This window comes from Phyllobates terribilis, unplaced genomic scaffold, assembly GCF_046119375.1.
Source record: "Phyllobates terribilis strain yellow unplaced genomic scaffold, ASM4611937v1 Scaffold_3__8_contigs__length_932513732, whole genome shotgun sequence".
Lineage (NCBI taxonomy): Eukaryota > Metazoa > Chordata > Amphibia > Anura > Dendrobatidae > Phyllobates > Phyllobates terribilis.
The window spans coordinates 325,122,649-325,146,907 of NW_027362763.1; the positions used below are offsets into that span (position 1 = coordinate 325,122,649).

The 24,259-nt window shown below is 46.1% G+C and overlaps 1 protein-coding gene across 5 annotated transcripts in view; it reads right to left on the reverse strand.

Annotated features, from left to right (window-relative positions):
• The window catches only part of LOC141259325 (probable cation-transporting ATPase 13A5), a 1,017,982-nt gene that overhangs the window by 87,879 nt on the left and 905,844 nt on the right, over window positions 1-24,259 (reverse strand). For all 5 annotated transcript variants that reach the window (XM_073675091.1, XM_073675090.1, XM_073675088.1 and 2 more), the window contains one exon: window positions 11,588-11,676. In XM_073675091.1, coding sequence (XP_073531192.1) covers window positions 11,588-11,676 — 89 coding nt within the window. The remainder of the gene's footprint in view (window positions 1-11,587; window positions 11,677-24,259) is intronic.

Below are 24,259 nucleotides of genomic sequence, written 5' to 3' on the forward strand. Positions count from 1 at the left end.
AGTGCGGCAGTTCCTCGGGCTGGCAGGCTACTACAGGATATTCATCAAAGGTTTCACCAAAATAGCGGCACCCATGCAGGACCTCTTAGTGGGCCAGTCCAAGAGGCCAAATACCCGAAACCTCCGTTCAAATGGGGTAAACCAGAAGACGAATCTTTCATTTGACTGAAAATGGCTCTTACTGGAGACGAAGTCCTGGCCAACCCCGATTATGGCCAACCATTTATACTCCATACGGATGCCAGCAACATGGGATTGGAAGCGGTGCTGTCCCAGGTACAGCAGAGCAGAGAGAGAGTGATTGCCTACACCAGCAGGAAGCTCCGTCCTATGAAAAGGAACCCCGACAACTATAGTTCCTTCAAGTTGGTGCTTTTAGCCATAGTCAGGGCTGTAAGAGAGCACTTAAAACATTACCTTCCCTCCTCCAGATTTACAGTCTTCACGGATAATAACCCGCTAACGCACCTGGAGTCTGCGAAGCTTGGTGCCCTAGGACAACGATGGATGGCTCGACTGTCTAATTACGAGTTTACCATCAAGTATCGGGCGGGGCATAAAAACATAAATGCTGATGCGTTGTCCAGGATGCCCAACTTGCCAGATGGGGGAGAAGACCCGTAAGAGCTGGAGGAGATAGAGCTACCCACTTTCCATCGTCACAGGGTGACCCAGTGCTCCCACTGTGTGAGGGACAAGCGCTCCGCCAGCATAGAGGCCACATTCAACCCATTGCCCCATCATGGATGGGCAGAGCCGCAGGATAGCGACCCAGCTGTCCGCCTGGTAAAGGAGTTGCAGACACAAGCTGACTCGCACCCTGTCCACATGCTCCACAGGAGACCCAGCAGTTGTGGAAGGAGAAGGGCAAACTGTTCATCTATGAGGGAAAGCTGTGTCGAAGAAGCATCAACTCACAGACACACGAACTGGTCTGGCAGGTGGTAGTCCCGAGGCGGAATGCGCCAATGGTCTTAGAAGCGTACCACGATGGAGCAGGACACTTTGGGTGGAAGAAGTTGGAAGTCCTGCTACGTGAGCAATTCCACTGGGTTGGCATGAGGAAAGCAATTGAGAGATGGTGTCGAGAATGTGGTCCATGCAACCTGAGATGGAAAGACCGTGACAGCCAGAGGGCTCCCCTGCAACCCATAATTACCAAGCAACAACTTGAACTGGTAGCCTTGGACCACATGAAGAAAGCCCCAAGCCGGTCAGGCTATGTCTACACTCTCACCATAGTAGACCACTACTCCAGGTTCTTAGTAGTAGTGCCAGTGAAAGACCAGATGGCTCAGACAGCAGCCAAAGCGTTCCAACAGCACTTTTGTCGCCCGCACGGTTGCCCTGAACGAGTGCTTACCGACCAAGGTACAACCTTTGAAGCCGAGGTGTTCCCGGAATTCTGTAACTTGTACGGCTGCAAGAAAATCAGGACGACACCGTATCAGCCCCAGACCAATGGGTTGTGTGAGAAGATGAACCAGGTGGTGATAGACCTGTTGAAGATGTTGCCCCTTGAAGAACGTAGCCTGTGGCCAGAGAAGTTACCAGATTTGGTGGACCTATACTGTATATCCACATCCCGGTGAACTCCACTAACTGTACACCCGCTTACCTGATGAGAGCAAAACCTGGCAAGCTACCCATTGACTTAGACATGGGAGTATTAAAACCAGAGACGACATCACCAGATGCAGATTGGGATACAGAGTGGCAGCAACAACACCGCAAGATGCAAGAAAGTGTGGAGAGAAATTTGTCCCAGGCGAGACAGAAGCAGGAGAAAACTTACAATCTGCATGCACCTGCAGTTCCCTTATCGCTTGGAGAACAAGTACTCAAAAGGAAGAGACGAGTCCACAAATTTGATGACCAGTGGGAGGTTGAGCCATACACCGTCCTACCCTCAAATTACGATAACACCAAAGTGTGCCTCATCAGTAAAGATGGAGGGGAAACTTCAGCGGCAGTCTCAAGAGACCACTTGAAGATATGTCCTGAACAGTTGAAACACAGAGAAGAAGACCAAGACAGCCCTCAGCCCACAGAAGAGGTGGAAGAAATGGTCCAGACAGTCCTTGGAGCATTTTCCCGGTCTTGGACGCAGGTGAACAGAGTAATTGTGGTACCGGTCCTAACCTTTCTCTAAGCTGCCTCACCGGAAGCTGCAGAGGCTCCAGAACATCTGGAAGACCAATTGACCTCAGAGACAGATGCTTCATCAGCAGCAGATCAGGAGAATCTACCCTCTACTAGCAGTGAACCTGTTGTACCCAGGGTGAGTCAAAGAATTCATATGAGATTACCCAGCCTACCGGTGTTACCTCAGACTACCTGTAGTGTAGTTCACACTGTACCCACCACACCAGGGGTTGACTCTAGGGACCAGGGAAGGTCAGTGACAATAAATGTACTACATAGATCGACCCGGAGTACTAAAGGTCAGCTCTCTGCCCGCTGGAGGAACTAAAGTGTAAGAGAACTAAAGAGTATGTTATAAATAGTTGTAATCATGAAAAAATGCTAGAAATATATATTTGTTAAATTTATGGACAATTGGACCATAGGACTAGGTGTGGTCAGGACAACGTTGGATATAGTTACTAATTGGCCTAGAAAATAAACCGCAGGCGTGGCTGAAGACCAGGCCCACCGCAAGAGTGCCCTGAAGCCACGCCCAGGGATGATACACAAAGTGGGTTGATGCGGTTCCCACCAGCCGAATTTAAATTTTCCGGAAAAAGACAATCCCCGGATTGTGGCATAAAGACTAAGCGCAGCAGTGACTGCTGTACGTTTTTGCTTGGGTTTTTGTAGTTTTTGCCTTTTGAGATTTTGTAAACTGTTTGTAACGTGAATTGTTATTGTTGATAGTAAATTTTAAAAAGGTATCCTCAGTCTGGGAGTACTGAAGTTAACTAGGGGGGAATGTGGCACCCCAGGAGTCCGGTTGCCACAGAGGCATTACCTCCCTCACAAGGGGGTGATGCCATGCCTGGAAGCAATGAAGGGTCCCCTAATCATGTTTTGCTAGCATGCAACACTTTCCTGGCTCCAGACCAGCAAGGGGAGCTCCTCCCCTTAGCAACTGGGATCTGGAGACGGGGCTAGTTAGTGTGAGGAGAGCAGACAGGAGTTGAAATCAGGACGTTGACGAGGAAAGACCTAGGGAAAGGAGCTGCGCGGCAGTTCACCCCTGAGGATAGGAGCACGGAAGAACCGGACACTGGAGTCCGAGGTTGTGGGGCACTGAAGGCCCAGCAGCAGAAACCGGAGGGCAGGAGACTGCAGGTCTCCTGGCCCCACCAGACGCCCGGAGGCTTAGCAGCACCGCAGGGCCCAGCACCGCCACGTGGGAGCGATGCATCAGCAAGGCCTGAGCTGCCTGCCATATGGGTGAGCACAAGGACGTTGTACTCAGGGACGAGGGCCACAGCACAGCTACAAGCAGCAGGGCCAGAGAGATTAGTGCAAAAGGGAAGGCCTACAACTCCACCTGGCGAGTTGGATTCCTTACTTGCTTCCAGGCTGCCCGGACTTCCATTTCTAGCCAGTAACCGTGTTCCGGTCTTACTAATCACCGCAAGTAAACATAAGAGGAAACCGCCATTGAGTTGTGGACTGATTATTAACTGCGCCATCACCCCTGCACTACATCGCCCAGCATCATCTACTTCACTATAACATCTACACTGCCCTGGAGCTAAGCTCTACCTGTGGAGAGCCAAACCAACTCAGCTGAATAAAACACCAGCTTCAGAGGATCTGTGCAGCAGCGGAGGCTACCTATAGCCGCATACCACAGGTGGCGTCACGAATTGCATACATAAAAACTATAAAATCCCCCTTTCTACTGACCGCCCTGGGTCACGGACCTGGTCACCGCCACTGTGACATCTCACCAAGCAACGACCGGCCCGTCACCGAGTACCCCACGACCCAGGGGGCGCGTCCGAGGCGCTTATCAGTTATAATTCCACAAGCGGCACTAAAAACCCGCTCTGATAAAACGCTGGCGGCAGGGCAGGCCAGGACCTCCAAGGCATAGAGAGACAGTTCATTCAACATATCCAGCTTGGATACCCAATAATTATAAGGCAAAGAGGAATCACGGAAGATGTCGGTACGGTCGGCAAGGTACTCCCTCAGCATATTCCCAAACTTTGCACTCCTTGTGAGAGTACCCGGTGCCTCAGGGCCTGTGCGATGGGAGGGGCTGAGAAAATTCTCCCAGAACTTTGTTACTGTTCCCCTGCCTCTGCTGGATTGGAGTTGTGTGTCTCTCGCCTGTATTTCTCAGTTGTCCAACGAACTATGACCTCTGCCGCCAGAGTTTTCAGATGCAAATTTTTTTTAATAGTTCCGCAACAAGGACCTTCTGGTACTGCCTTATTTTTGTAGACCTGTCCGCCTCTGAATAAGAGATATAAAGTTCTCCTTGTAGCGTGGGTCTAGAAGTGTCATCTACCAGTAATGACTGTCATCCAAAATTTTGAGAACACGAGGGTCATGGGAAAGGCAGCATAACAAACTCAGCCATGTGTGCCAGACTGCTAACAGGCAAGACTTCCATGTCCTCACTAAGAAGACAAGGGACCATGTTCTCCTCCTCCTCTCTGTCCTCAGGCTATCCATGCTGAACAGACGGTATGACAGTTGTGCAGGTAGTACCGTCTATAGCGCATGGTCCATAGCACCTGGTCTTCCACCTGCTCCTCCTCTTCCTCATTGTCACCCAATCCACTTTGGGATGAGATGAGGCTGGGCTGTGTGCAATCACCCTGTATGGTTACTTGCTCCATCTCATCGTGCTCTGCCTGCAATGCATCCTCTTTGATTGTGAGCAGAGAGGGTTTCAGAAGACAGAGAAGCGGGATGGTCAATTATGGCATCATGGCAGCTCACCATCTTGGTGGAGTCCTCAAAGTTTTGGAGGATGGTACATACAGTGGTGGCCAAAAGTATTGGCACCCCTGCAATTCTGTCAGATAATACTCAGTTTCTTCCTGAAAATGATTGCAATCACAAATTCTTTGGTATTATTATCTTCATTTAATTTGTCTTCAATGAAAAAACACAAAAAGAATTGTCCTAAAGCCAAATTGGAAATAATTCCACACCAAACCTAAAAAAGGGGGTGGACAAAAGTATTGGCACTGATTGAAAAATCATGTGATGCTTCTCTAATTTGTGTAATTAACAGCAACTGTAACTTACCTGTGGCACCTAACAGGTGTTGGCAATAACTAAATCACACTTGCAGCCAGTTAACATGGATTAAATTGACTCAACCTCTGTCCTGTGTCCTTGTGTGTACCACATTGAGCATGGAGAAAAGAAAGAAGACCAAAGAACTGTCTGAGGACTTGAGAAACCAAATTGTGAGGAAGCATGAGCAATCTCAAGGCTACAAGTCCATCTCCAAATACCTGAATGTTCCTGTGTCTTCCGTGCGCAGTGTCATCAAGAAGTTTAAAGCCCATGGCACTGTGGCTAACCTCCCTAGATGTGGACGGAAAAGAAAAATTGAGATTTCAACGCAAGATTGTGCAGATGGTGGATAAAGAACCTCGACTAACATCCAAACAAGTTCAAGCTGCCCTGCAGTCCGCGGGTACAACAGTGTCAACCCGTACTATCCATCGGCGTCTGATTGAAAAGGGACTGTATGGTAAGATACCCAGGAAGACCCCACTTCTTACCCCGAGACATAAAAAAGCCAGGCTGGAGTCTTCCAAAACTTACCTGAGAAAGCCTAAAACGTTTTGGAAGAATGCTCTCTGGTCAGATGAGACAAAAGTAGAGCTTTTTGGGAAAAAGCATCAACATAGAGTGAACAGGGAAAAAAAAGAGGCATTCAAAGAAAAGAACATGGTCCCTACAGTCAAACATGGCGGAGGTACCCTGATGTTTTGTGGTTGCTTTGCTGCCTCTGGCACTGGACTGCTTGACCGTGTGCATGGCATTATGAAATCTGAAGACTACCAACAAATTTTGCAGCATAATGTAGTGCCCAGTGTGAGAAAGCCAGCAGGGCAATGACCAAAAACACACTTCCAAAAGCACTATAAAATGGTTTGAGAGAAAGCACTGGAGACTTCTAAGGTGGCCAGCAATGAGTCCAGACCTGAATCCCATAGAACACCTGTGGAGAGATCTCAAAATGGCAGTTTGGAGAAGGCACCCTTCAAATATCAGGGACCTGGAGCAGTTTGCCAAAGAAGAATGGTCTACAATTCCAGCAGAGCATTGTAAGAAACTCATTGATGGTTACCGGAAGCGGTTGTTCGCAGTTATTTTGGCTAAAGATTGTGCAACCAAGTATTAGGCTGAGGGTGCCAATACTTTTGTTTGGCCCATTTTTGGAGTTTTGTGTGAAATGATCAATGATTTGATTTTTGCTTCATTCTCTTTTGTGTTTTTCCTTGCAAGCAAATTAAATGAAGATAATAACACCAAAGAATTTGTGATTGCAATCATTTTCAGGAAGAAATTGCGTATTATCTGACAGAATTGCAGGGGTGCCAATACTTTTGGCCACCACTGTTTGTCTGAAATCCATGTCCACTCCTGAAGTCTTATGTGTGGAGTCTGAACTGAATACCGATGGCCTTGTTGATGCTGGTACTCAACAACTGCCCTCTTCTGCTCATAAATCCTTCCCAACATCTGCAGTGTAGAGTTCCAATGCGTGGGGACATCACACACCAGTCTGTGAGCGGGAAGCTGCAAACGCTGCTGAAGCACGGCAAGGGCAGCGAAAGCTGTAGCTGACTTTCTAAAATGGGCACACAGGCGGCATACTTTGACAAGCAGATCTGGCAGCTTGGGGAGGTATTTGAGAAACCACTGAACCACGAGGTTAAGCACATGGGCCAGGCATGGTACGTGTGTGAGCTCTCCTCGCCTCAGAGCTGCCACCAGGTTCCTGCCATTGTCACACACGACCATGCCTGTCTGTAGGATCAGCAGTGTGAGCCACAGACATGCCTGCTTTTTCAAAGCTGTCCACAACTCTTCAGCATTGTGCGGTTTGTCACCTAAGCATATTAGTTTCAACACAGCTTGTTTCCGCTTGGCCGAGGCAGTGCTGCAGTGCTTCCAGCTTGTGACTGATGTGGTCATTTTGGAGATGGTGGCTGAAGAGGAGGAGGAGGCTGAGGAAGATGAGGTGCAGGAGCTGTAGATGGTGGGGGCAACCCTGATTGACCTAAGGCCTGTGATCCTTGTCGTCGGGAGGACATGTTCCGTCCAAAGGTCCGACTGGGTCCCAGCTTACACTATGTAAGCCCAGTGTGCCATCAGTGAGGTGTACCTTCCAGGCCCACAAGCACTTGTCCACGTGTCCGTGGTTAGGTGGACTTTCCCGCTAACTATGTTGTTGAGGGCAAACATTTTGGGACACATGCTTGTGTAATGCGAGGACGGCACACCAGGAGAAATAGTGGCGGCTGGGGACCGAGCACCGAGGAACGTCCGCCGCCATCAGGTTGCGGAATGCTTCTGTCTCCACGAGCCTAAAAGCAACATTTCTAGCACAAACAGTCGAGAAATGTGCAAATTTAGTAGTGTGGCATGTGGGGCGTTGACTGCGTATTTGCGCTTGCGTTCCAAGGACTGGGGTATGGACAATAAATGCTGCGGTGGGACAAGGACGTGGACGTGCTTCCTGACTCTGCTACTTGAGAGTGTGCATTGACAGGTGCAGGGCTGGAGGCATCTTCATATGGACCATGGACAAGGGATTGACTTGCATGCACATCAGCGAAAGAAGCAGTAGTGCCACCCGCAGACACTGTTCCTGGACCTTGTGGTTCAGCCCACAAAGTCAGGTGCTTTGCTGCCATGTGCCTGATCATGCTGGTGGTGGTCAGGCTGGTCGTTTTGCCACCCCTGCTGATGCTGGCCTGGCAGGTGGTGCAAATGGCCTTTTTGGAGTAATCGTCAGAGTCTTAAAAAAACAACCAGATTCGGGAAGACTTAACAGTTGTAGTGGCAACTTCCTTCGTGCTGGTGTTACGGGGATCTTTTGCCTGCCTTCTTTTTGCAGCCACCACACTGCTTATTCCTGCCTGTTGGGGTGCTCAGCCTCCCTTGTGTGCTGCTCTCCTCGCTCTGCATGTCCTCGTGCCAGGTTGGGTCAGTTACTGTATCATCCACCACCTCGTCTTCCACTGTCGCACTCTGGTCCTCCTCCTGACTTTCTGGTAATTGTGTCTCATCATCGTCCACCTCCTGTGACACTTTCTCACCGTCGCTTTCGTGTGACCGTGGCTGCTCAAATATTTGAGCATTGCTACATGCGATCTCCTATTCCCCTGCTTCAAGTGGTCCAGGCAAGAGGCCCGAATCTATAAAAGGAAGAGTGAACAGCTCTTCGGAGTGTCCAAGTGTGGGATCAGTTGTCTCTGGGTACTCAGCATGGTGGGAGAAATGAGGTTCAGGATGAGGAATATGCGGTCCAGACTCACAGCTACTGAGACTTGACCATGTGGAAGACAAGGTGGTGGTGGTGGTTGCTAAGTGACTGGAAGCATTATCTGCTATCCAACCAATTACCTTTTCACACTGCTCTGTGTTTAATGGTGGTATTCTGCGGTCCCCTATTAATTAGGACAGGAAGATCGAGCGAGAAGATGTGGGTGTTTGTGGAGGCACAATTTCAGCTTGCCCACGTCCTCGGCCTCTGCATGCACCATCACCATCAGGTCCAGTTCCCCGTCCCTTGCCACGTGCCTTGCCCATTAAAAATGGAGGACAATAACTTCCAAGCTTACTACAAATGACTGAATTTGGAGCAAACTTATGTGTGATCTGTGTGACGGACAAACCACAGTTTTAAATAACTGGCCTGCAAACTGCTGTCAATTGCTTCACTGACACACTGAAAAAAATTTTGATGGAGGCCATAAATGGCAGTATTTTCTAAAAACATATATGTGATCCATGTGATGGAGAAAACACAGTTTTAAATAGCTGGCCTGTAGGTAACTATTTTGAATAGCAAACTGGTGTCAATTGCTTCACTGACACACTGAAACAATTTTTTAATTGAGGTCAGAAATAGCAGTATTTTCTGAAATTGTATCTATTATCTGTGTGACTGAGAAAACACAGTTTTAAATAGCTGGCCTGAAGGTAACCATTTTGAACAGCCACTGGTGTCAATTGCGTCACTGACAAGCTGACATTTTTTTTAACGGAGGCCAGAAATTGCAGTATTTTCTGAAAACGTATATATGATCCGTGTGACTGAGAAAACATAGTTTTAAATACCTGGCCTGTAGCTAACTATTTTGAACAGCAAACTGCTGTCAATTGCTTCACTGACACACTGAAACAAATCTTTAATTCAGGTCAGGAATGGCAGTATTTTCCTAAATTGTATATGTGATCCGTGTGATGGAGAAAACACTGTTTTAAACAGATGGCCTGTAGTTAACTATTTTGAACAGCAAACTGCTGTCAATTGCTTCACTGACACACTGAAATTTTTTTTAATGGAGGCCAGAAATGGCAGTATTTTCTGAAAACGTATATGTGAACCGTGTGATGGACGAGCCACAGTTTTAAATAGCTGGCCTGTAGGTAACTATTTTGAACAGCAAACTGGTGTCAATTGCTACACTGACACACTGAAATTTCTTTTAACGAAGGCTAGAAATGGCAGTATTTTCTGAAAACGTATATGTGATCCGTGTGACGGAGAAAACACAGTTTTAGAAAGTTGGCCTGTTGTTAACTATTTTGAACAGCAAACTGGTGTCAATTGCTTCAATGACACAATGAAACAATTCTTAATGGAGGCCAGAAATGGCAGTATTTTCTGAAAACGTATATGTTATTTGTGTGACGGAGAAAACACAGTTTTAAATAGCTGACCTGTAGGTAACTATTTTGAACAGCTAACTGGTGTCAATTGCTTCACTGACACACTGAAACAATTTTTAATGGAGGCCAGAAATGGCAGTATTTTCTGAAAACGTATATGCGATCCGTGTGACGGCGAAAACACAGTTTTAAATACCTGGCTTGTAGGTAACTATTTTGAACAGCAAACTGGTGTCAATTGTTTCACTGACACACTGACTCAAATTAATAATGGATGCCAGAAATGGCAGTATTTTCAGGACAATTATATGTTATCCGTGTGACGGACAAACCACAATTTTAAATAGGTGGATTTTTAGCGCTGTAATATGGAAAGGACCTGCCTGCATTCTGCAGTGCCAACAAGCAAATGGCATAGAACAACGGTGTTCTCTAGATTGCTTTTTAAGCAAATAATGAGGATTAAGATCCAAAAAAAAATTATTCCTGGCCCCTGAGACCTGGGCCTATTTCTAGAAATATTTAGCAGCAGATAAAACTGGAATGGAGCCTCCTGTGCTATGTGCACTGCAGTCTGCTATATACCCTGCCTGACTACCTATATACACTACCTGAGCTCCCATCCGAGCATCCCGGAAATACTCGCCGAACATGTCGAGCACTGAGATGCTTGGGCGAGTACCGAGCAATGGCTAGCATGCTCGCTCATCACTAATTCTCATACATTAATTTGTGCATTGTCTATCTCTAGGCTGTGTGCCCACTATGCGTTTTTTACGCCCTTCCGCAGTGGCAATTCCGCTGCAGAAACGCTTAAAAAATGCTGGGTAGAGGGTCTGCTATGTTCCCCAATGATAATCCGCATGTGCTGTGCACATGTTGAGGAAATTTCAGCTGCGGATTATCATTGCGGAAAAATCCGCAGCACTACCAATAATTTTGCGGAATCGCAGCATTGACTTGCATTGGACCGCATGGAATCCGCATCACTGCATCTGCAGATGCGGATTCCATGCGTTTCAATGTGCAGATGGTACCCAGGTTTGGAGAAGAGGAGACTCTTCTTCGGACCCAGGTACCATAGTACCTGTAAAAATAAAAAGAATAAAACAAAAAATAAATATTATACTTACCTTCTGATGGCCCCCGGTGTCATTGTCTTGGCTTGCCTGCAGCTCGCGGTAGACTAAAAGGACCTGCGGTGACGTCACACGACCGCTGACATCGGCATGTCCTTTAGTCTACCGCAAGCTGCCGGCAAGCCCAGACAAGGACACCGGGGGTCATCAGAAGGTAAGTATAATATTTATTTTTTATTTTTTACCATTCTTTCGGTCACACTATATAAATCTATGCTGGTTGATTGGATTTATATAGTGTGACCAAGTTGTCAAGCACTTTCCAAGTGATGCTAAAATTGCTTGGAAAGCGCTTGTCAACCCACATTCGGAAATGCATGCAAAAACACCTCACTTCCGCTAGTCCCTGGCAGGAAAAACGCATGTAAAATCCTCATGCATTTTTTCTGCCAGGGAGATGCAGAAAAGCTCAGGAAAAATCTGGAGCATTTCTGCATCGTGGGCACATAGCTTTATAGTCAATGAGAGCAGTGATATCGAGTTGCAATGTTTAATGAAACAGATACAAGAAAATTGAAGTATCATGTGGAGTCCTGCCATACACTTACAGCAGATACTTGCAAAATAAAATGAGATTTGAGCTTTGATCATATATACAATCTAAAATACTTTACCTCCATAGCAGTGTAAAATGTCTCAATATCAGCAAAGATGACAAACAGATAAGTCGCAATTTGGATTATGAGCAAAAATGACAGCACATCTGAAAAAAAATAATTAGGGCAATAAACATGTGTGTATAAAAATTGTGGAAGGTATGTCTTGCAAGTGATACCTTATTAACATAAGTATGGGCTTGTCTTTTTTCTTTCCTCAACAAATATGTATAGTTCCAAGTTTGAACATTTAACATACAGACTATATGAGCCTGATGTTCCCCTGCAGAGGGAATGGTAAACAAGGAAAAATTAAAAGACATAAGCCCCAATTCATAAAGACTTTAATGCTGGTCTTGATTAGTGTGCAGAGTTAGATGTGAGGCTCCTGAGTCTTGGTTCATGAAGAGCTGCACAGTAGTGGTGATTGTGCATGCTCATTTAACCCTTTAATCAATCACTCTCAGGTGCTCGCAGAGCATTTGCGGCATGCTTGGCATCTACTTTTGAGCCCCGCGGCTGCATGTGTCACGGCTGTAAGACAGGTGCAACACATGCAGGGATTGATTGTGCATGTGTTGAACTTTTCCACATTTTTTCATGTTACACCCACAAACTTAAATGTATTTTATTGGGATTTTATGTGATATACAAACACAAAGTAGCAAGTATTTGTAAACTGTAAAAGAAATGATATATAGTTTTCTAAATATTATAAAAATAGAAATCTGAAAAATGTGATGTGCATTTGTCTTCAGCCCCCCATAGCCTGACACCCCTAAATAAAATCTTAAGTGACCAATTGCCTCCAGAAGTCACGGGATTTTTACATTGAGTCCACCACTTGTGTATAATTTATTTTCAGTATAACTACAGCAGTTCTGTAAAGGTCTCAGAGGTTCGTTTGATAACATTAGGGATCATATATCATTATGAAAACCAAGAAGCACACCAGACAGGTCAGGGTTAAAGTTGTGGGATAGAGTAAAGCAGGATTAGGTTATAAAAATTTGCCCACGCTCTGAACATCTTACAGTGAAGTGTAAAGGAAATGATGTTTGGTTTTCTAAATGATTTAAAAATACAAATCTGAACATTGTGACCTGTATTTTTAATCAGTCATCCTAAGTCAATATTTTTATAGGACCCATTTTCACTGTAATTACTGCTGCAAGTGTTTTGGGGTATGTTTCTACCAACTTTTCAAATCTAGAGGATGATATTTTGGCCCATTCTTCTTTGTAAACCAGCTCCAACTCAATGAGATTGGATGGTGAGCGTTTGTGAACAGCAAGTATCAATTCTTGCCAATTCTTGCTAAATCCCCAATGGGATTTAGGCTTCTTGGTTTCCATAACCAAGTGTAGTGTCAAAAAATGTTGAAAAGTTCATGTGGCATGAATACATTTTCAAGGTCCTGTATATATACAGTACATACCAAAAGTTTGGACACACCTTCTCATTTAAAGATTTTTCTGTGTTTTCATGACTATGAAAATTGTACATTCACACTGAAGGCATCAAAACTATAAATTAACACATGTGGAATTATATGCTTAACAAAAAAGCGTGAAACAACTGAAAATATGTCTTATATTCTAGATTCTTCAAAGTAGCCACCTTTTGCTTTGATGACTGCTTTGCACACTCTTGGCATTCTCTTGATGAGCTTCAAGAGGTAGTCACCGAAAATGGTCTTCCAACAATCTTGAAGGAGTTCCCAGAGATGCTTAGCATTTGTTGGCCCTTTTGCCTTCACTCTGCGGTCCAGCTCACCCCAAACCATCTTGATTGGGTTCAGGTCTGGTGACTGTGGAGGCCACATCTGGCGTAGCACCCCATCACTCTCCCTCTTGGTCAAATAGCCCTTAGACAGCCTGGAGGTGTGTTTGGGGTTATTGGGATTGTTGGAAGACCATTTCCGGTGACTACCTCTTGAAGCTCATCAAGAGAATGCCAAGAGTTTGCAAAGCAGTCATCAAAGCAAAAAGTGGCTACTTTGAAGAACCTAGAATATAAGACATATTTTCAGTTGTTTCACACTTTTTTGTTAAGTATATAATTCCACATGTGTTAATTCATAGTTTTGATGCCTTCAGTTTGAATGTACAGTTTTCATAGTCATGAAGATTCAGAAAAATCTTTAAATGAGAAGGTGTTTCCAAACTTTTGGTCTGTACTATATATATATATATATATATATATATATATATATATATATATATACATATATTGTGACAGAGTCACAGGTGTTATATGCGAGAGGAGGTATGTGTCACTCAGTATGCTTTCCTGTGTGAACTGAGACCTACTGAATTTCTGCCAGCATGTTATATGCTGGGGGTTACCTCTTTTAAAGGGTGTGGTTTTATGGGAATGACGTAGAGATGGGAGGGAAGTCATTCCCAATACCTCTACCTCAGGGTGTGGCTGAGCAAGCTTTAAATGTTCAGTCCTGTTTTTTTTTCTCTGTGTTGTGTTTGGAGAGGCAAGGTCTCCAGACTGGACAGCCATAGCTCAGAGAGGAGCTGAAGGCTGGACATAACCTGTGTGAGCGAACTGCACACACACATATGGACTGTGCTTATTTTTGCTGGAGTTGCAGGGCTTTATGCCATATAATAAAGCCTGCAGAGAAAACTTGGTTCCTGAGTCTACTTCCGGAAGCAGCCGAGCAAGTCGACCTACCACAGTATATTTATATATATATATATATATATATATATATATATATATATATATATATTGCTCAAAAAATAAAGGGAACACTCAAATAACACATCCTAGATCTGAATGAATGAAATATTCTCATTGAATACTTTGTTCTGTGCAAAGTTGAATGATGCTGACAACAAAATCACACAAAAATCATCAATGGAAATCAAATTTATTAGCCAATGGAGGCCTGGATTTGGAGTCACCCCCAAAATTAAAGTGGAAAAACACACTACAGGCTGATCTAACTTTGATGTAATGTTCTTAAAACAAGTCAAAATGAGGCTCAGTATTGTGTGTCGCCTCCACGTGCCTGTATGAACTCCCTACAATGCCTGGGCATGCTCTTGATGAGGTTGCGGATGGTCTCCTGTGGGATCTCCTCCCAGACCTGGACTAAAGCATCCGCCAACTCCTAGACAGTCCGTAGTGCAACGTGTTGGTGGATGGAGCGAGACATGATGTCCCAGATGTTCTCAATCGGATTCAGGTCTGGGGAATGGGTGGGCCAGTCCATAGCTTCACTGCCTTCATCTTGCAGGAACTGCTGACACACTCCAGCCACATGAGATCTGGCATTGTCCTGCATTAGGAGGAACCCAGGGCCAAACGCACCAGCATATGGTATCACAAGGGGTCTGAGGATCTCACCTCGGTACCTAATGGCAGTCAGGCAACCACTGGCGAGCACATGGAGGGCTGTGCGGCCCTCCAAAGAATTGCCACCCCACACCATTACTGACCCACTGCCAAACCCGTCATGCTGAAGGATGTTGCAGGCAGCACATCGCTCTCCACGTCGTCTCCAGACTCTGTCACGTTTGTCACATGTGGTCAGTGTGAACCTGCTTTCATCTGTGAAGAGCATAGGGCGCCAGTGGCGACTTTGCCAATTGTGGTGTTCTGTGGCAAATGCCAAGCGTCCTGCACGGTGTTGGACTGTGAGCACAACCCCCATCTGTGGATGTTGGGCCCTCATACCACCCTCACAGATTCGGTTTGTAACCATTTGTGCAAACACATGCACATTTGTGGCCTGTTGGAGGTCATTTTGCAGGGCTCTGGCAGTGCTCCTCCTGTTCCTCCTTGCACAAAGGCGGAGATAGCGGTCCTGCTGCTGGGTTGTTGCCCTCCTACGGCCCCCTCCATGTCATCTTGCCACAGCTCGCATTGATGTGCCATCCTGGGTGAGCTGCACTACCTGAGCAACTTCTGTGGGTTGTAGAGTCTGTCTCTTGCTACCACGAGTGTGAAAGCACACTCGTATGCACCACACACACACTGTATATGCCATATACATTACACACACACACTGTATATGCCGTAGGCACCACACACACACACACTGTATACGCCGTTCACACCACACACACACACTGCATACGCCGTATGCACCACACACACTCTGTATATGCCATACGCATCACACACACACTCTGTATACGCCGTACACACAACGCACACACATACTGTATATGCCGTATGCACAACACACACACTGTATACGCCGTATGCACCACATACACACACACTGTTTACGTCGTACGCACCACACACACACACACACACACACTGTATACGCCATATGCACCACACACACTGTATATGCCGTACGCAGACCCACATACACACTCTGTATACGCCGTACGCTTCACACACAGACTGTATACGCCGTACGCACCACCACACACACACTCTGTATATGCCATACGCACCACACACACACACAAACTGTATATGCTGTATGTACCACACAAACACACACACAAACACACACATTGTATACGCTGTACGCACCACACACACACACTGTATAAGCTGAGCGCACCACACACACAAACACTGTATACGCACCACAAATACACACTGTATACGCCGTACACACCACACGCACACTGTATACGCCGTTTGCATCACACACACACTGTATACGCAGTATGCACCACTTATACACAATGTATACGCCGTACGCACCAACACACACACAAACACTCGGTATACAGCGTATGTACAACACACACTGTGTACGCCATACTCATGACCACACACACACACTGTACACGCCGTACCCACCACACACACTGCATATGCCATATGCACCACACACACACTGTATATGCCGTACGCACCACACACACACTGTATATGCAGTACGCACCATACACACACTGTATATGCCGTACTCACCACTGACACACACACTGTATACGCCGTGCGCACCACACAGACACTGTATACGCCGTATGCACCACACACACACTGTATACGCCGTACGCACCACACACACACTGTATACGCCGTACTCACCACACACGCACACATACTGTATATGCCTTACTGACCACACACACACACTGCATACGCCGTACGCACCACACAAACACACACTGTATACGCCGTACATACCACTGACAGGAAGTGGGAGGAGGCCTGACAGGAAGTGGTGGAGGCGGAGCCTGCCGTGTGCTGCAAGAGTTGTGCTGTGTGTGGAGAGAGCTCCTGGGAAGGGAGGAGAGCCAGGCGGAGGTGACCGAGCGGACCGGGAGGACCAGTAGGAGGCGACCGGAGGGACGAGCGCAAGAGAGCGCTGTGGCAGCGTGCAGTGCCGGCCAGCGGAGGGTGCCAGGTGGTGGTGACCAGGAGGTGATCAGGAGGACCGGTAAGAGGCAACCGGAGGGACAAGCGCGCTGTGATAGCGTGCAGCGTCCCTAGAGGAGGTGAGTGAGGGGCAGGAGGCCGCGATAAGCGGCCCTACTGAACCCAAGTGTGTACTGTACTGTATTGTATTTGTATCTGTATTGTAATTGTATTGTATTCCCTAGTCCATATTTAATTGATTACCCCCCCATCCATATTTAATTGATCACCCCCGTCCATATTTAAATTGATTCCCCTGAACACCCCCGTCCATATTTAACTGATCCCTCTGACCACATTAAATTGACCCCCCCGTCCTCATTTAATTGATCCCCGACCACCCCCCGTCCATATTAAAGTGATCCCCCTGACCACATTTAAATGATTGACCCCCCCAGCCCATAATTGATTGATCCCCCTTGTCCTATTTAATAGATTCCCCTTGTCCACTTTTACTCATCCCCAGTCCCTATGTATTTGCCTTATCCCCCACCATATTTAATTAACCCCTGTCCATAATTAATTGATTGATTCCCCAGACCACAATTAATTATTTCCCCAGTCCATATTTATTGATATTATTGATACTTATTGATCCCCAGTCCTTAGTTAATTGACCCACCGTCCATACCTATTTATTTGCTTTACCCCCCATCCTATTTAATTAAACCCCCTGTCCATAATTAATTGATTGAATCCCTAGTCCACAATTAATTATTTCCCCAGTCCATACTTATTGATCCCAGTCCATAGTTAATTGACACACCGTTCACACTTAATTAATCCACCTGACCCACTCAGCTGATCCCCCGTCCATACTTAATTGATACTTAATTGATCCCCCGTCCATACTTAACTGATCCCGCGCCGATATCTAATCGATACACTTGCACATCCCTAATTGATCCCCGTCCATACACCTATATATAAATAATTGTGTTTTGTACTTGTACATATATACTGACTGTATCCCCATATTTAGAATGACGTCCATGTTGGCCGGAGCCGTGCAGTGTACATCTTGCGCAATGTATGCATTCCCTGAGCTACCGCTCAGGGATCCATACTGCTGCGAGAGATGTGAGCATATCGTGCACTTGGAAGCCCAAATCCTGGATCTAAGTGCTCAGATAGCGGTACTGAGGAGCATCGACAACATGGAACGGAGTTTGCTGCTCACCGAGCAGACACTCAATGGGTCAACACTGGGGGTGGAGCTTAGTGGGGAAGCGCAGGCTGAACAGGCAGGGAGCTGGGTAACAGTTAGAAGGGATAGAGGGAAGAAGTATAGGAAGGCTGGTTCAGAACCGGCATTATTGGAGCACGACAGATCCTCTGACCGCCGGGGGAGTGTATGCTCCAGTAATGAGGGGGAGGGGGGAAGTGTAGGGCAGGCTAGACAGGTCCTGGTAGTGGGTGACTCTATTATTAGGGGGACAGACAGGGCAATCTGTCACAAAGACCGGGATCGCCGAACGGTGTGCTGCCTCCCTGGCGCTCGAGTCCGGCACATCGCGGATCGGGTTGACAGGTTACTGGGTGGGGCTGGCGAAGACCCAGCGGTCATGGTCCACATTGGCACCAATGACAAAGTGAGTGGTAGATGGAGGGTCCTTAAAAATGATTTCAGGGATCTAGGTAGGAAGCTTAGGGCAAGGACCTCCAAGGTAGTTTTCTCAGAAATACTACCAATCCCGCGAGCCACACAGGAGCGCCAACGGGAGGTTAGGGAGGTGAATAAGTGGCTAAAGAGTTGGTGCAAGGCAGAAGGGTTTGGGTTCATGGAGAACTGGGCCGACTTCGCTGTCGGCTACAGGCTCTACCGTAGGGACGGGCTGCACCTCAATGGGGAGGGTGCAGCGGTGCTGGGGAAGAAGATGGCTAATAGGTTGGAGGAGTTTTTAAACTAGAGACGGGGGGGGGAAACCAAGGAAATAGGTGGGATGTGAGGCAAGCAAGGGGGAAGGGGAGAAGTGAATATAATGAGGGTGGAGAGGGGGGTGGGGATAGTACAGTTAGATCGTTAGAGAAGAATAGGATGCTAAATAACCCCAAAGTTTTATCTTGCATGCTGACCAACGCAAGAAGCCTGACCAATAAGGCGGATGAGCTGCGGGCGCTTATATCGGAGGAGAGGTATGACATCGTAGGTATAACAGAGACTTGGCTAGACGATAGCTACGACTGGGCGGTAAATTTAACAGATTATAGTTTATTTAGAAGGGACCTGAAACAGGGGAAGGGCGGAGGAGTCTGCTTATATGTAAAGTCACGTCTAAAGCCCAGACTAAGGGAAGATATAGGAGAGGGAGAAGAGGGGGTCAAGTCCATGTGGGTAGAGATAGAGGGGGCAAAAAATAATAATAAAATATTACTGGGGGTCTGCTATAAGCCACCCAATATAACAGAGGAGAATGAGAAACTGCTATTAGGACAAATAGACAAAGTAGCAAAACATAATGAGGTGATTGTAATGGGGGACTTCAACTACCCGGATATTGACTGGGAAACAGAAACCTGTAGATCGCAGAAAGGAAAAAGGTTCTTGACAAATATCAAGGATAATTATCTCTCCCAACTAGTGCAGGAACCAACGAGAGGGAAGGCAGTGTTGGACTTAATATTGACTAATAGGCCTGATAGAATAACTGAGGTTCAGATAGGGGGGCACCTAGGTAATAGCGATCATAATATTATCAATTTCAAAATGCCCTTCAGTAGGGTTATCAATAAGGGAACAACTAAAACATTAAACTTTAGGAGGGCGAAGTTTGATCAGCTGAAAGAAAACCTTCAACTTATAGACTGGGACAAAGTACTTAATCAAAGGAATACGAATAGTAAATGGGAAACCTTCAAAAGAATTCTGAATACTCAGTGCGAGAGGTATATACCGTATGGGAATAAAAGGGCCAGAAATAAGAGGAAACCAATATGGTTGAATAAGAACGTAAAAGGGGCGTTAAATAGCAAAAAAGAGGCATTCAAGAGATTAAAACAGGAAAACAGTAAGGAGGCACTAATGTGTTACAAGGAAAAAACGAGAACCTGTAAAAAACAAATAAAAATAGCGAAGGAGGAAACAGAGAGACGTATTGCTAGGGAAAGTAGATCAAATCCCAAACTGTTCTTTACGTATATAAATAGTAAAGGATTAAATCGAATAATATTGGACCGATAAAAAGTGATGAAGGCAAAATCATAGAGAAAGATGAGGATAAAGCTAATCTATTAAATACATTTTTTTCGTCAACTTTCACAAAGGAAAAAGAACTAACAGGCGAAATGAGAAGTGACAAACTTAATCCTCCACTAAGTATGACAAATCTAACCCAAGCTGGGGTACAGAAACGCCTCAGTAACATTAAAATAAACAAATCACCAGGACCTGATGGCATACACCCATGGGTACTAAGGGAACTAAGTAATGTGATAGACAGACCGTTATATCTTATATTTAAGGACTCTGTTGAGACTGGGTCTGTGCCACTTGATTGGCGACAGGCGAATGTAGTGCCAATATTCAAAAAGGGAGCGAAAAGTGACGCCGGAAACTATCGGCCGGTGAGTCTGACGTCCGTTGTGGGCAAAATTTTTGAAGGCTTTATTAATGAGGCAATCATGGAGCATCTTGACGCTAATAATCTACTAACCCCGAACCAACATGGATTCATGAGGAATCGCTCCTGCCAAACAAACCTGATTGACTTCTACGAGGAGGTTAGCTCTCGAGTAGATCAGGGGGAACCAGTGGATGTCGTGTATCTCGACTTCTCAAAAGCGTTCGATAGCGTGCCACATAATAGGTTGGTATACAAAATGAGAATGATGGGGCTGGGGGAAAATGTCTGCAAGTGGGTAGCTAACTGGCTAAAGGATAGAAGGCAGAGGGTGGTTATAAATGGAATATACTCAGATTGGGTAAGCGTCACTAGTGGGGTACCACAGGGGTCTGTACTAGGCCCAATGTTATTTAATATCTTTATTAACGACATAGTCAACGGGATAAATAGTAAAATATCAATATTTGCAGATGACACAAAGTTATGTAAAACAATTAATACAAAAGAGGACAGTGCAGACCTACAGAGGGATCTGGATAAGCTGGGTAGGTGGAGCATTAAATGGCAAATGAGGTTTAACGAGGAGAAATGTAAGGTCATACATATGGGAAGGAGAAATGGAAGTCACCAGTACTCACTGAATGGGAAATCATTGGGGAATTCAGAGATGGAGAAGGACTTGGGCATCTTGATTGATAGCAAACTAAATTGGAGTGCCCAAAGTCAGGCCGCTGCTGTAAGGGCAAACAGGGTAATGGGATGTATCAGAAGAGGTATAGCTGCAAAGGATGAGAACATTGTTCTTCCACTGTACAAAGCACTGGTCAGACCACACTTGGAATACTGTGCTCAGTTATGGGCCCCAATATATAGAAAGGATATAAATGAGCTTGAAAAGGTACAAAGGAGGGCAACAAAATTAATAAGGGGAATGGAGGGACTGCAATACCCAGAGAGGTTGGCAAAACTAGGACTATTCAGCCTGGAAAAGAGAAGGTTGAGGGGGGACATAATAAATGTGTACAAATATGTTAGGGGACAGTATAGAGACCTTGCCCAGGATTTGTTCAAAAGGAGGGATATTACGGTAACAAGAGGGCATTGACTAAGACTGGAAGAGAAAAGGTTTCAGCACCAGCATAGGAAGGGGTACTTTACGGTAAGAGCAGTGAGAATATGGAATTCACTGAGTGAGGAGACGGTAATGTCGGATTCACTACACCAGTTCAAGCGGGGACTGGATGCATTTCTAGATACCAGGCAGATTTCTGCATATACTTAAAAATAGAATAAAATAGTAGGAATTTTTCCTCAGGTGAAGATTGGCCAAATCATTTGGGGTTTTTGCCCTCCTCTGGATCAACTTTAGCAATTACAGAACTAACAGGTCGAACTTGATGGACGCAAGTCTTTATTCGGCTTTACTAACTATGTAACTATGTAACTATGTAACTATACTGTATATGCCATATTCACCACACACACACTGTATATGCGGTAATCACCACACACACTGTATACACCATACACACGCACACACTGTTTACGCCGTACGCACCACATACACTAAATAAGCCGTACGCACCACACACACACACAAACACTGTGTACACCGTACACACACACACTCTGTATACGCCGTATGCTCAACACACACACTGTATACGCCGTACGCACCTCACACAAACTCTGTATACACCGTGCGCACCACGCACACACTGTATACGCTGTACGCACCACACGCACACACTGTATACGCCGTACGCACCACACACACACAGTATACGCCGTACGCACCACACACACACTGTATACGCCGTACACACCACACACACACTGTATACGCCGTTCACATCACACATACACTGTATACGCAGTACGCACCCCATACACACACATAATGTATACGACGAAACCACCACACACACACACTTTGTATATGCCGTAACGTCCCACACACACACTGTATATGCCATACACACCACACACACTGTATACACCGTACGCACCACATACACACACACACTGTATGCGCCGTACGCACCACACACACACTGTATACGCTGTACGCACCACATACACAAACACTGTATACACACCACACAAACACACTGTATACGTCGGACACACCACACACACACTGTATACGCCGTACGCATGACACACACACTGTATACGCTGTACGCATCACACACACACACACTGTATACACAGTATGCACCACTTATACCTACACTGTATTTGCCGTTCGCAACACACACACACATTATACGCTGTGCGCACCATACACACACTGTATACGCCGTATGCACCACCACATACACAAACACTCGATATACAGCGTACGCACCACACACACTGTATACGCAGCGCACGACCACACACACACACTGTATACGCCGTACACACTACACATACACTGTATATGCCATACGCACCACACACACACTGTATATGCCGTACGCACCACTGACACACACACTGTATACGCCATACGCACCTCACACACACACACACACTGTATACACCGTATGCACCACACAAACACTGTATACGCCGTACGCACCACCCCATACACAAACACTCGATATACAGCGTACGCACCACACACACTGTATACGCAGCGCACGACCACACACACACACACACACTGTATACGCCTTACACACCACACATGCACTGTATATGCCATACGCACCACACACACACTGTATATGCCGTAAGCACCATTGACACACACACTGTATACGCCGTACGCACCACACACACACACACACACACACTGTATACGCCGTATGCACTACACAAACACTGTATACACAGTACGCACCTCAAACACACACTGTATATGCCGTACTCAGCACACACACACACTGTATACGCCGTATTGACCACATACACACACACTGTATATGCCGTACGTTCCACACACACACTGTATACACCGTACGCACCACACACACACACACTGTATACGCCGTACATACCACACACACTGTATACGCCATACGCACCACACACACTGTATACGCGATAATGACCACTCACACAGTATACGCTGTACACACGCACACACTGTTTAAGCCGTACGCACCACACACACTATATACGCCGTACGCACCACACACACACAAACACTGTGTACACCGTACACACACACACACTGTATAGGCTGTACGCATCACACACACACACTGCATACGCCGTACGCACCACACACACGGTATACGCTGTATGCACCACACACACACTGTATATGCCGCACACACCACACACACACTTTATACACCGTACGCACCACACACACACTGTATACGCCGTGCGCACCACACACACGGTATAAACTGTACGCACCACACACACACTGTATACGCAGTACACACCACACACACACTTTATACACCGTACACACCACACACACACGCACACACTGTATACGCCGTTCGCATCACACATACACTGTATACGCAGTACGCACCCCATACACACATACTGTATATGATGTACGCACCACACACACACACTGTATACACAATACGCACCACACACACACTGTATATGCCGTACGCACCACCACACACACTCTGCATACGCCTTTCGCTTCACACACACTGTTTACGCCGTATGCACCACACACACACTCTGTATACCCCATACACACCACACACACACACAAACTGTATATGCTGTACGCATCACACACACACAAACACACATACATTGTATTTGCGGTATGCACCACACACACACGCTGTATACGCTGTACGCACCACAC